This window comes from Melanotaenia boesemani, chromosome 9, assembly GCF_017639745.1.
Source record: "Melanotaenia boesemani isolate fMelBoe1 chromosome 9, fMelBoe1.pri, whole genome shotgun sequence".
Lineage (NCBI taxonomy): Eukaryota > Metazoa > Chordata > Actinopteri > Atheriniformes > Melanotaeniidae > Melanotaenia > Melanotaenia boesemani.
Window position 1 is genome coordinate 857,946 of NC_055690.1, and position 13,636 is coordinate 871,581.

The window sequence follows — 13,636 nt, forward strand, 5'->3', positions numbered from 1 at the left end:
AGTTCCAGGGTGATGTTTAGCACGGTGTAAGAAGTAGTTCCAGGGTGATGTTCGCATAGTGTAAAAAGTAGTTCAAGGGTGATGTTCGCATAGTGTAAATAGTAGTTCCAGGGTGCTGTTCGGCTTGATGTAAAAAGTAGTTCCAGGGTGATGTTCGGCACGGTGTAAAAAGTAGTTCCAGGGTGATGTTTAGCACGGTGTAAAAAGTAGTTCCAGGGTGATGTTCGGCACGGTGTAAAAAGTAGTTGCAAGGTGATGTTCGGCACAGTGTAAAAAGTAGTTCCAGGGTGATGTTCGGCACGGTGGAAAAAGTAGTTCCAGGGTGATCTTCGCATGGTGTAAAAAGTAGTTCCAGGGTGATGTTCGGCACGGTGGAAAAAGTAGTTCAAGGGTGATGTTCGGCACGGTGGAAAAAGTAGTTCCAGGGTGATGTTCGCATGGTGTAAAAAGTAGTTCAAGGTTGATGTTCAGCACGGTGTAAAAAGTAGTTCCAGGGTGATGTTTAGCATGGTGTAAAAAGTAGTTCCAGGGTGAAGTTTGCATTGTGTAAATAGTAGTTCCAGGGTGATGTTAAGCACGGTGTAAAAAGTAGTTCCAGGGTGATGTTCGGCACGGTGGAAAAAGTAGTTCCAGGGTGATCTTCGCATGGTGTAAAAAGTAGTTCCAGGGTGATGTTCGGCACGGTGGAAAAAGTAGTTCCAGGGTGATGTTCGGCACGGTGGAAAAAGTAGTTCCAGGGTGATGTTCGCATGGTGTAAAAAGTAGTTCCAGGGTGATGTTCAGCACGGTGTAAAAAGTAGTTCCAGGGTGATGTTTAGCATTGGTGTAAAAAGTAGTTCCAGGGTGAAGTTTGCATTTTGTAAATAGTAGTTCCAGGGTGATGTTAAGCACGGTGTGAAAAGTAGTTCCAGGGTGATGTTCGGCACGGTGTAAAAAGTAGTTCCAGGGTGATGTTTAGCACCGTGTAAAAAGTAGTTCCAGGGTGCTGTTCGGCACAGTGTAAAAAGTAGTTCCAGGGTGATGTTTAGCACTGTGTAAAAAGTAGTTCCAGGGTGATTTTCGGCACGGTGTAAAAAGTATTTCCAGGGTGATGTTCGGCACGGTGTAAAAAGTTGTTCCTGGATGATGTTCGGCACGGTGTAAAAAGTTGTTCCAGGGTGATGTTCGGCACGGTGTAAAAAGTAGTTCCAGGGGTGATGTTCGGCACGGTGTGAAAAGTAGTTCCAGGGTGATGTTCGGCACGGTGTAAAAAGTAGTTCCAGGGTGATGTTCGCATAGTGTAAAAAGTAGTTCCAGGGTGATGTTCGGCACGGTTTAAGAAGTAGTTCCAGGGTGATGTTCGCATAGTGTAAAAAGTAGTTCCAGGGTGATGTTCGGCACGGTGTAAAAAGTAGTTCCAGGTTGATGTTCGGCACGGTCTAAAAAGTAGTTCCAGGTTGATGTTCGGCACGGTCTAAAAAGTTGTTCCAGGGTGATGTTCGGCACGGTGTAAAAAGTAGTTCCAGGGTGATGTTCGCACGGTGTAAAAAGTAGTTCCAGGGTGATGTTCGGCACGGTGTAAAAAGTAGTTTCAGGGGTGATGTTCGGCACGGTGTAAAAAGTAGTTCCAGGGTGATTTTCGGCACTGTGTAAAAAGTAGTTCCAGGGTGATGTTCGCATAGTGTAAATAGTAGTTCCAGGGTGCTGTTCGGCTTGATGTAAAAAGTAGTTCCAGGGTGATGTTCGGCACGGTGTAAAAAGTAGTTCCAGGGTGATGTTTAGCACGATGTAAGAAGTAGTTCCAGGGTGATGTTTGCATAGTGTAAATAGTAGTTCCAGGGTGATGTTAAGCACGGTGTAAAAAGTAGTTCCAGGGTGATGTTCGGCACGGTGTAAAAAGTAGTTGCAAGGTGATGTTCGGCACAGTGTAAAAAGTAGTTCCAGGGTGATGTTCGGCACGGTGGAAAAAGTAGTTCCAGGGTGATCTTCGCATGGTGTAAAAAGTAGTTCCAGGGTGATGTTCGGCACGGTGGAAAAAGTAGTTCAAGGGTGATGTTCGGCACGGTGGAAAAAGTAGTTCCAGGGTGATGTTCGCATGGTGTAAAAAGTAGTTCCAGGGTGATGTTCAGGACGGTGTAAAAAGTAGTTCCAGGGTGATGTTTAGCATGGTGTAAAAAGTAGTTCCAGGGTGAAGTTTGCATTGTGTAAATAGTAGTTCCAGGGTGATGTTAAGCACGGTGTAAAAAGTAGTTCCAGGGTGATGTTCGGCACGGTGTAAAAAGTAGTTCCAGGGTGATGTTTAGCACCGTGTAAAAAGTAGTTCCAGGGTGCTGTTCGGCACAGTGTAAAAAGTAGTTCCAGGGTGATGTTTAGCACCGTGTAAAAAGTAGTTCCAGGGTGATTTTCGGCACGGTGTAAAAAGTATTTCCAGGGTGATGTTCGGCACGGTGTAAAAAGTAGTTCCAGGGTGATGTTCGGCACAGTGTAAAAAGTAGTTCCAGGGTGATGTTCGCATAGTGTAAAAAGTAGTTCCAGGGTGATGTTCGGCACGGTGTAAAAAGTAGTTCCAGGTTGATGTTCGGCACGGTCTAAAAAGTAGTTCCAGGTTGATGTTCGGCACGGTCTAAAAAGTTGTTCCAGGGTGATGTTCGGCACGGTGTAAAAAGTAGTTCCAGGGTGATGTTCGCATGGTGTAAAAAGTAGTTCCAGGGTGATGTTCGGCACGGTGTAAAAAGTAGTTTCAGGGGTGATGTTCGGCACGGTGTAAAAAGTAGTTCCAGGGTGATGTTCAGCACGGTGTAAAAAGTAGTTCCAGGGTGATGTTCGCATAGTGTAAATAGTAGTTCCAGGGTGCTGTTCGGCTTGATGTAAAAAGTAGTTCCAGGGTGATGTTCGGCACGGTGTAAAAAGTAGTTCCAGGGTGATGTTTAGCACGGTGTAAGAAGTAGTTCCAGGGTGATGTTCGCATAGTGTAAATAGTAGTTCCAGGGTGATGTTAAGCACGGTGTAAAAAGTAGTTCCAGGGTGATGTTCGGCACGGTGTAAAAAGTAGTTGCAAGGTGATGTTCGGCACAGTGTAAAAAGTAGTTCCAGCGTGATGTTCGGCACGGTGGAAAAAGTAGTTCCAGGGTGATCTTCGCATGGTGTAAAAAGTAGTTCCAGGGTGATGTTCGGCACGGTGGAAAAAGTAGTTCAAGGGTGATGTTCGGCACGGTGGAAAAAGTAGTTCCAGGGTGATGTTCGCATGGTGTAAAAAGTAGTTCCAGGTTGATGTTCAGCACGGTGTAAAAAGTAGTTCCAGGGTGATGTTTAGCGTGGTGTAAAAAGTAGTTCCAGGGTGAAGTTTGCATTGTGTAAATAGTAGTTCCAGGGTGATGTTAAGCACGGTGTAAAAAGTAGTTCCAGGGTGATGTTCGGCACGGTGGAAAAAGTAGTTCCAGGGTGATCTTCGCATGGTGTAAAAAGTAGTTCCAGGGTGATGTTCGGCACGGTGGAAAAAGTAGTTCCAGGGTGATGTTCGGCACGGTGTAAAAAGTAGTTCCAGGGTGATGTTCGCATGGTGTAAAAAGTAGTTCCAGGGTGATGTTCGGCACGGTGTAAAAAGTAGTTCCTGGATGATGTTCGGCACGGTGTAAAAAGTAGTTCCAGGGTGATGTTCGGCACGGTGTAAAAAGTAGTTCCAGGGTGATGTTCGGCACGGTGTGAAAAGTAGTTCCAGGGTGATGTTCGGCACGGTGTAAAAAGTAGTTCCAGGGTGATGTTCGCATGGTGTAAAAAGTAGTTCCAGGGTGATGTTCGGCACGGTGTAAGAAGTAGTTCCAGGGTGATGTTCGCATAGTGTAAAAAGTAGTTCCAGGGTGATGTTCGGCACGGTGTAAAAAGTAGTTCCAGGGTGATGTTCGGCACGGTCTAAAAAGTAGTTCCAGGTTGATGTTCGGCACGGTCTAAAAAGTTGTTCCAGGGTGATGTTCGGCACGGTGTAAAAAGTAGTTCCAGGGTGATATTCGCACGGTGTAAAAAGTAGTTCCAGGGTGATGTTCGGCACGGTGTAAAAAGTAGTTTCAGGGGTGATGTTCGGCACGGTGTAAAAAGTAGTTCCAGGGTGATTTTCGGCACTGTGTAAAAAGTAGTTCCAGGGTGATGTTCGCATAGTGTAAATAGTAGTTCCAGGGTGCTGTTCGGCTTGATGTAAAAAGTAGTTCCAGGGTGATGTTCGGCACGGTGTAAAAAGTAGTTCCAGGGTGATGTTTAGCACGGTGTAAGAAGTAGTTCCAGGGTGATGTTCGCATAGTGTAAATAGTAGTTCCAGGGTGATGTTAAGCACGGTGTAAAAAGTAGTTCCAGGGTGATGTTCGGCACGGTGTAAAAAGTAGTTGCAAGGTGATGTTCGGCACAGTGTAAAAAGTAGTTCCAGGGTGATGTTCGGCACGGTGGAAAAAGTAGTTCCAGGGTGATCTTCGCATGGTGTAAAAAGTAGTTCCAGGGTGATGTTCGGCACGGTGGAAAAAGTAGTTCAAGGGTGATGTTCGGCACGGTGGAAAAAGTAGTTCCAGGGTGATGTTCGGCACGGTGTAAAAAGTAGTTCCAGGGTGATGTTTAGCACGGTGTAAGAAGTAGTTCCAGGGTGATGTTCGCATAGTGTAAATAGTAGTTCCAGGGTGATGTTAAGCACGGTGTAAAAAGTAGTTCCAGGGTGATGTTCGGCACGGTGTAAAAAGTAGTTGCAAGGTGATGTTCGGCACAGTGTAAAAAGTAGTTCCAGCGTGATGTTCGGCACGGTGGAAAAAGTAGTTCCAGGGTGATCTTCGCATGGTGTAAAAAGTAGTTCCAGGGTGATGTTCGGCACGGTGGAAAAAGTAGTTCAAGGGTGATGTTCGGCACGGTGGAAAAAGTAGTTCCAGGGTGATGTTCGCATGGTGTAAAAAGTAGTTCCAGGTTGATGTTCAGCACGGTGTAAAAAGTAGTTCCAGGGTGAAGTTTAGCGTGGTGTAAAAAGTAGTTCCAGGGTGAAGTTTGCATTGTGTAAATAGTAGTTCCAGGGTGATGTTAAGCACGGTGTAAAAAGTAGTTCCAGGGTGATGTTCGGCACGGTGGAAAAAGTAGTTCCAGGGTGATCTTCGCATGGTGTAAAAAGTAGTTCCAGGGTGATGTTCGGCACGGTGGAAAAAGTAGTTCCAGGGTGATGTTCGGCACGGTGTAAAAAGTAGTTCCAGGTTGATGTTCGGCACGGTCTAAAAAGTTGTTCCAGGGTGATGTTCGGCACGGTGTAAAAAGTAGTTCCTGGATGATGTTCGGCACGGTGTAAAAAGTTGTTCCAGGGTGATGTTCGGCACGGTGTAAAAAGTAGTTCCAGGGGTGATGTTCGGCACGGTGTGAAAAGTAGTTCCAGGGTGATGTTCGGCACGGTGTAAAAAGTAGTTCCAGGGTGATGTTCGCATGGTGTAAAAAGTAGTTCCAGGGTGATGTTCGGCACGGTGTAAGAAGTAGTTCCAGGGTGATGTTCGCATAGTGTAAAAAGTAGTTCCAGGGTGATGTTCGGCACGGTGTAAAAAGTAGTTCCAGGTTGATGTTCGGCACGGTCTAAAAAGTAGTTCCAGGTTGATGTTCGGCACGGTCTAAAAAGTTGTTCCAGGGTGATGTTCGGCACGGTGTAAAAAGTAGTTCCAGGGTGATATTCGCACGGTGTAAAAAGTAGTTCCAGGGTGATGTTCGGCACGGTGTAAAAAGTAGTTTCAGGGGTGATGTTCGGCACGGTGTAAAAAGTAGTTCCAGGGTGATTTTCGGCACTGTGTAAAAAGTAGTTCCAGGGTGATGTTCGCATAGTGTAAATAGTAGTTCCAGGGTGCTGTTCGGCTTGATGTAAAAAGTAGTTCCAGGGTGATGTTCGGCACGGTGTAAAAAGTAGTTCCAGGGTGATGTTTAGCACGGTGTAAGAAGTAGTTCCAGGGTGATGTTCGCATAGTGTAAATAGTAGTTCCAGGGTGATGTTAAGCACGGTGTAAAAAGTAGTTCCAGGGTGATGTTCGGCACGGTGTAAAAAGTAGTTGCAAGGTGATGTTCGGCACAGTGTAAAAAGTAGTTCCAGGGTGATGTTCGGCACGGTGGAAAAAGTAGTTCCAGGGTGATCTTCGCATGGTGTAAAAAGTAGTTCCAGGGTGATGTTCGGCACGGTGGAAAAAGTAGTTCAAGGGTGATGTTCGGCACGGTGGAAAAAGTAGTTCCAGGGTGATGTTCGCATGGTGTAAAAAGTAGTTCCAGGGTGATGTTCAGCAAGGTGTAAAAAGTAGTTCCAGGGTGATGTTTAGCATGGTGTAAAAAGTAGTTCCAGGGTGAAGTTTGCATTGTGTAAATAGTAGTTCCAGGGTGATGTTAAGCACGGTGTAAAAAGTAGTTCCAGGGTGATGTTCGGCACGGTGTAAAAAGTAGTTCCAGGGTGATGTTTAGCACCGTGTAAAAAGTAGTTCCAGGGTGCTGTTTGGCACAGTGTAAAAAGTAGTTCCAGGGTGATGTTTAGCACCGTGTAAAAAGTAGTTCCAGGGTGATTTTCGGCACGGTGTAAAAAGTATTTCCAGGGTGATGTTCGGCACGGTGTAAAAAGTAGTTCCAGGGTGATGTTCGGCACGGTGTAACAAGTAGTTCCAGGGTGATGTTCAGCACGGTGTAAAAAGTAGTTCCAGGGTGATGTTCAGCACGGTGTAAAAAGTAGTTCCAGGGTGATAATAATTAATAATCCCAGAGTTGAATTCTAGAAGTGTAACTCAGTGATCTCTTACAGCTAGCTGGATGAAAATATGTCAACAAGGTTATCAAGTGTTTTTCCCAGTAGGATCTCCAGCTCCAGTCAGAAAAAGCAAATCCACCAGACTAGATTGACTAAAGAGAAATCTTTATTGAATCAGAGTATCTGACATTGTTTTAAAAGTAAATAAAAATTAGCTGTGCTTATTACACCTGAAGACACTTCCTGTCCAACAGAGGACGCCTTGGTCCATCACTTCTACCGTCTGGGCTTTAAATCTGTGGCTGGACAGTTTTCGGACAGCATGGACCTGCACCTCATGCTTCGGGCACCAGCCCTTCTTCAGATATGAAGAAGCTTCTGGTGTGCAGACCATACTTATTTCTCTGATATTAACCCCTCTTACACTCTTACACAAGAGGCAGCACACGGATGTGGTGCAACTTACTTTCCTTCAGCTGCTCTGATCGGCCAGTGTGTTTCAGACACATACTGAGGGATCTTTATGATAACTGTGATATCAGGTAACTGTAACATCTCTGTGTCACTGTCCTGCTCTGCTCATATATTTCCTCAGGAAGGGAGTGCTGTCCTGTCTTTTTACTAACAAATACCTCTCAAATGGAAAAAGTTGTTTAGGAAAAACCAATTTCCATCATTTGAGATGTTTCAGACCTTTAACACGTGGTGGCAGCTAATTATAGTAAAGTCTGAATTAATGAGGAGCATTTGCTGCTGGTACTTTAATGCAACACAGTTTACACTAGCGTAGCAACATATAAATATAAATGTGTCCAGCTCCAGCCTGACTTCAAACATCGTGACTAAAAGAAAAGCATTGCAAAAAAAACAGATTCAGAACCAGACCAGGGCTCTCTCCTCATCGTCTCCATCATCACACCAGATCCTCAGAGTCTCTGCTGGTCTTGTGTTCCCACAGACACCTGGTCTACTGCCTGTTTGATCTTCTGCTGGACTTCCTGGTTCCGGAGATGCCGGAGGAGGACTTCCAAAGAAGCCTTCTACAGACCCTTTCCAAGAACCCTGAGAGGCTGCTGGCATAAGAAGAGGACCCTGAGGACCCGGTCCAAACGCAGCATCCTTCAGCGTTGCCAGCATCCCCATCCCCTGTCCTCACTTCAAACCCCTGAGGTCTGTCAGGCTCTGTCTCTGATTACGGGCTAACATGTGACATGCGATGCTCATGAACACGGCATCCTGGCCTCACACACAAACACACTACTTTGATTACAGGAGCACCTGGTTTGTGTTTGATCTCAGAACATGTCTGATGTGCTGTTCAGACCGAAACATGTGGCAAAGCCTTCTTCCACATCTCGCCTCATCCTGCCCACTAAACTCCTCGGCTTTAGCTAAACTCACATCAGATGGTCTGTTGCCTTCAGCACACTGGGGGGAAAAATCCCCTTCCTGTTGCTCTAATCTGGAGAGTCAGAATGAGCTTTTTTGCCCTCAGGTAAATCTCATAGGTCCCTGTTGGGATCTGGTTTTACAGTCTCTTCAGCATCCCACCAGCTCTGCACAGACCCACACATGTGATTTTTACATAATGCGAACTACACTCCATAAATCTGAGCCTTCCTGAGAGATTTAGGCTGCTAGTGTCCAGGTGCAGCAAAAGTTCACACCATGATGTGTTTTAGGCCAATCCACGAAATATTTTACTGGTTTCATACGTCAGAGTTGTGGTTAAAGTCTAGGAGCTGTGCTGGCGGAGGTCCATATTAAAATGGTCTCGGCACAGAAACAGTAAAAGCTTCCAGCATCCTGGCACATCTCGCTACATGATGGCGTCACGCGCCCAGGTACCGTCACGCGCCCAGGTACCGTCACACGCCCGTCACACACCCGTCACACGCCCAGGTACCGTCACACGCCCAGGTACCGTCACACGCCCATCACACGCCCATCACACGCCCGTCACACGCCCAGGTACCGTCACACGCCCAGGTACCATCACACGCCCGTCACACGCCCAGGTACCGTCACACGCCCAGGTACCGTCACACGCCCGTCACACACCCGTCACACGCCCAGGTACCGTCACACGCCCGTCACACACCCGTCACACGCCCAGGTACCGTCACACACCCGTCACACGCCCAGGTACCGTCACACGCCCGTCACACACCCGTCACACGCCCAGGTACCGTCACACGCCCGTCACACACCCGTCACACGCCCAGGTACCGTCACACGCCCATCACACGCCCAGGTACCGTCACACGCCCATCACACGCCCGTCACACGCCCAGGTACCGTCACACGCCCATCACACGCCCAGGTACCGTCACACGCCCATCACACGCCCGTCACACGCCCAGGTACCGTCACACGTCCGTCACACACCCGTCACACACCCAGGTACAATCACCCTTCCAGGTACCATACCTGCACACTGTCGTTCCTATTGTTAAGATTGGGAGTTAAATGTTCGTGGCGGATTCTGAGCTGCAGTGGTGTCCCTACACCGTCTTTATGGAGGCTTCTGAACACTGAAAAACCCGCCTTAGCATCTCACGTCTTTTATGGTGGTGAAAGAGCAGAAACTGGTCTCGTCTGTTACAGCAGATATTATTCTTAATTTTCCTGTGTGAAGACAGAAATGTCCTCAGTTAATCAGCAGTAATACGTCTCCTGTTAAATTCCAGATTTAAAATAATGTGTTTTAAATGTTTCTCTTCTTCCTGTTTTCCTTTCTGTTGATCTTCAGCTTTTGTATGAATGTGTTTGTGTGGAAAGGATGATTTGCTGTACCTGAAAGGAGATGCTGAGCCTCTGCCCGTGAAGCTCTGTTCCAGTGTGGCTGAAGTTCAGCTCTCTCTTTGTAAAATGTCAAATTCTGCTCGTTGTTGATGTTTTCATGTTTTCTGGTTTATAGAAATGAAGGAATTCCACTGATGTGAAACAGAAACGTTTGCTCTCCGTCTCCTTTTCGCCTCCTTGACCTCGTTTCTTCTCGTCTGTGTTGTGTGCACGATAACAGTCTTGTAAACTTTTTGCCACCTCTTTCTGAGCACATTTACAAAAACAATAAAGTGCCAATCATGACTTATTAAATCTTCAGCTGTTGTTTGCGCCCATTGTTTTCTGGGGGGGGGGGGGGGGGGGGGGGGGGCTGATGCTTTTAACAAGAGGCTAGCGAGCGTACTTTTTATGAGGTTTAACTTTACTGTCTGGATGCTCACCAAGAATCTGCCTGGCCTCTTCAGGGTCAAATATGCTCTCTATTTCATATCCAACGTCAACCATCAGTGTGCAGAAGATGACGATTAGGTGGCCGATAATGAGGATCAGAGCCATTTCTCGGAACAGTTTGAGTTAAGCTCCAGTTTTCTAACAAAACAGAGGGAGTTGGAGGCGGGCTTTGCATTGCTGTGAAATCCTCTTCAGTCAGATTTACAGATAAAACTGGAAGAAACAGGATGAAACTTGGAGACTAAGCAACGTTAAACATTTGCAGGTTTTTCACTAAATGATGCTGTTGGACTCGATGTCTTGACGTGTTGAACACTATTTATTCTGATTTCTCTTATTTATGTTTAACTTTTATCAAGGTGAGCCCACCTGTCTGTTTTTGTTTTTAAATAATGTAAAAATATAGTTGGATGATCATTAAATGCCTTGAGATGATGCACTTGCTGCCCGATTAGCTCCACCTGTTCACCTGCAATTTACGCTAATATCCAACCAGCCAATCACGTGGCAGCATGTAGTCATGGAGACGTGGTGAAGATGGTCTGAAGAAGAGAAAACATCCAGAGCAGCAGTTGTCTGGACCAGAATGTCTGGTTGGTGTCAGAGGTCAGAGGAGAATGGGCAGACTGGTTGGAGATGATGGAAAGGCAACAGGAAGTCAGATAAGCTCTGGTTCCAACCAAAGTCTGCAGAACATTATATTAACACACAACGCGATGGTTTACAGCAGCAGAAGACACACCGGGTGCCTCCTGCCAGCTAAGAACAGGAAACTGAGGCTACAATTCACACACACTCACCAACACTGGACAATAGAAGATGGAGAAACGTTGCTGGTCTGATGAGTCTCCATTTCAGCTCCACATTCAGATGCTCGGCTCTGAATCTGCTGGAAACATCATGAAAACATGGATCCATCCTGCCTTGGATCAACGCTTCAGGCTGCTGCTGGTGTAATGGTGGGGGGAGATTTTCTTGGTCCACTTTGGGCCCCTTAGTACCAACATGGTCTGGTTTAACCAGCACAGCCTACCTGAGTATTGTTGCTGACCATGTCCATCCCTTTATGACCACAGTGGAGCATCTTCTGATGCTACTTCCAGCAGGATAATGCACCATGTCACAAAGCTCAGATCATCTCCACCTGCTTTCTAGAACATGACGATGAGTTCACTGGACTCCAACGGCCTCTGCAGCCACTAGTAAGGTGGACCTGATGAAGTTGTCTTGCGTCTGGCCTCAGCAGCGCTTTCTGTTTAAAATAAAATCTCAGGTAAGTCCACCTCGGGGTGCTGCATGAATAAATGAACTGAAGCTACATCTCTTCATCGCCATTTTGTCGTATCCCAGCTCATGTGGACTTCATGTCATCATAGTTCTGAAGAAAGATAAAAAACCAGAGCAGCTCTGCCAGTAAAAACCTCTGTGGTCGAAGAGCTACAGGTCTAGGAAATCTGTTCAGAGCTGGTCCGGGTCTGAGTGGGAGGTAACGCACTGGAGAAGAGTGATATACGTCACGTTGTCGACCTACCTACATGAGACTGCAGCAACTACGTCCAGGTACTTAACCTCCCGCTGACATCCTGGAGTAAGTCACAGGCTGCCATGGCAACAAGCCCCTCCATCTTGACTGTTATTTTTAAGTGGATGCTAAATGTCGAACATCCATGCAACGCCCTAAAAATACTCTTCACAGTCGAGCCAAACTGATCTACTACAGAGGGTCATGTGACAGGACTAAAGACTCCACACCAGCCTCTTTATGGGATTTTATGTGAACTTGTGTGACGTGTATAACTGGTCATTTTGTACTGGCTGGTTCTCTGAGAGGCAGAAACAAACCAGTGGCCCTTTGATGGAGAAGCCCAGTTTTTATTAGACAGTTTTTTAAATGATGTGAGGGTATGGCAGCGTGTGAACACAATATGAACAATAACAAATAAACCTTGTAGCTTTAGATGTGGACACAGTACGAGATGTGCTGTACCGTATATTCTCAGAGCTGCCACTTAGTAATGACTAATGAGGCATACACTCTGCTCTTCGTATGCACTTGCAAAAACTGCATGTAAGTGACTCACAGTCCACTAAGAGGATCTTTTTGCTATAAAAACTGGGTTTTAACCCTTAGACTATTCTTTAGGCCTCCGCTCAAAAACGAATCCCCATAATGAAACGAGTATTTTTCCCCAACCACAAGGTCCTTTTGAATACCTTTAGAGTCACAGTAAAGGGAGACTTGTTAAGATGTGTAAATGTCAGTATATGTGTTACTGATCATATGTGATACAGTTCAGGTGAAGTCGGCAAATGAGACATTTTGGCACAACTGGGGGACCTTGTTGGTTCTACTGGAATATCTTAATCACCAAGAAAACAAGTTAAAAAGAACTCTAACTTTCCGACCTTAAAACTCTGTAGCTGACACCGCACTGACATCATTGCTGACACTGAGTTTCCAGCCCACAGCATCATTGACATCTATGTTTTGCTTTAAAGCAACGCATCACAAGCCAGCAACCTGGTTTATTTTAATCCAAAATGGGTATTGTGGAATGTATTTCTGATTTCTGCGATGTGTGGGATGTAGGCTACAGCACTTTACTCTTGTCTACTTGTGCATGTTGTTAAGGCAGACTTGAGTCTAAGAGCTGTCCCTATAGGGTCAATGATCCCATCATATATAATACCATCAGTTCATAATTAAAACTTTTAACTAAGGTCACACTTCTAATAATGAACTACTTCATCATTCTTTTTTCCCTTTATGTTGCTGCGAGCTTTTATCCTCAGAATACTGGCATTTTACAGTTGCCACCCATTCAGTCCACGCTCATAGCCAGCTGCAGGTTTCACCTACAGCATGTTCTCAAAATGAATAAATAAATAAATAAAAAAGAGGAAAAACTTGCTTGAATGGTCTTTCTTTAGAGAGGAATTAATGTGAGGTAGAAACCAGACTTGAGGTAGGAAACAAAGGATGTACCTCAAAGTGCAAAACATTTAAACATTTATCTTTTCAAAAAGTGACTTTTTACTTTTTTGTGAATTTCTCCTCATGTTGGACCCAGTCTAGCTCGAATCTTGGCACCAAAATAGAGAGTATGTGCTCCCTCTTCTCCAGAAGACCTGCCAGCCTTGTGCTCAGTGACTTCATGACGCTGTCTACGAGGTGGACAGCGAGGTGGCTTCATGCTCTCATCCATTCAAATGACATTGCAGCTGCACAATGGTTGGAGCCAGGTAACCAAGAAAGATGTTCTTCTTTGCTTGGAGGATGTTTAGTGCAAGTGCTAACAGCCTCATCAAATCCACAAACTTCTGTATGAAGTTGATTTCATGTTAAGAGAATCAACAAAAACCAAACTCGTCACTCGCTGTGCAGAATCGGCTCGCCATGCAGGGGACTGGCATCATTTATTCCTGCCTTGGTAGTTAGTGTTGCCGTGTGAGACAGTCGGTCTGTGGCAAGAAATACAGAGTTCCATCTTGTGTCATTTGGCACAACAAAGCCAATGCCAAGCTTTTCCTTCACAGTATCAGAAGCAGTTTGGACTTCGCTTAACCCGGTTCCACAGAGCACAAACTTTTGCAAAAACAGCGCTCGGCATTGTTTTGTAGCGTGGTTCAGTTACCTTTGCAGTATCTTTGGCAACTAGATTCAAAGTGTGAGCCATGCACCTTCTATGAGGAGGGAGA

At 45.8% G+C, this 13,636-nt stretch overlaps 2 protein-coding genes across 3 annotated transcripts in view; both read left to right on the top strand.

Moving 5' to 3' along the window:
• Window positions 1-8,486, top strand: part of LOC121646583 (sorting nexin-19-like) — a 107,502-nt gene extending 99,016 nt beyond the window's left edge. For both annotated transcript variants that reach the window (XM_041995658.1, XM_041995657.1), the window contains exon 14: window positions 7,659-8,486. In XM_041995658.1, the coding sequence (XP_041851592.1) occupies window positions 7,659-7,782 (124 nt within the window). In that variant the 3' untranslated portion in view covers window positions 7,783-8,486. The remainder of the gene's footprint in view (window positions 1-7,658) is intronic.
• Window positions 8,487-8,523: 37 nt separating this feature from the next.
• Window positions 8,524-9,619, top strand: LOC121646603 (zinc finger protein 512B-like). Its single transcript, XM_041995699.1, has 2 exons — window positions 8,524-8,617; window positions 8,676-9,619. The coding sequence occupies exons 1-2, from the start codon at window positions 8,524-8,526 to the stop codon at window positions 9,167-9,169; spliced, it is 588 nt and encodes a 195-aa protein (XP_041851633.1). The 3' UTR covers window positions 9,170-9,619.
• The last annotated feature ends 4,017 nt before the right edge of the window (window positions 9,620-13,636 follow it).

Excerpts from the sequence above, each read along its gene's own strand:
- LOC121646603 (XM_041995699.1), top strand. The coding sequence starts at position 8,524 with ATGATGGCGTCACGCGCCCAGGTACCGTCACGCGCCCAGGTACCGTCA. Across the intron at positions 8,618-8,675 it reads CCCAGGTACCGTCACACGCC|CGTCACACGCCCAGGTACCA; the intron begins CAGGTACCGTCA and ends ACGCCCAGGTAC.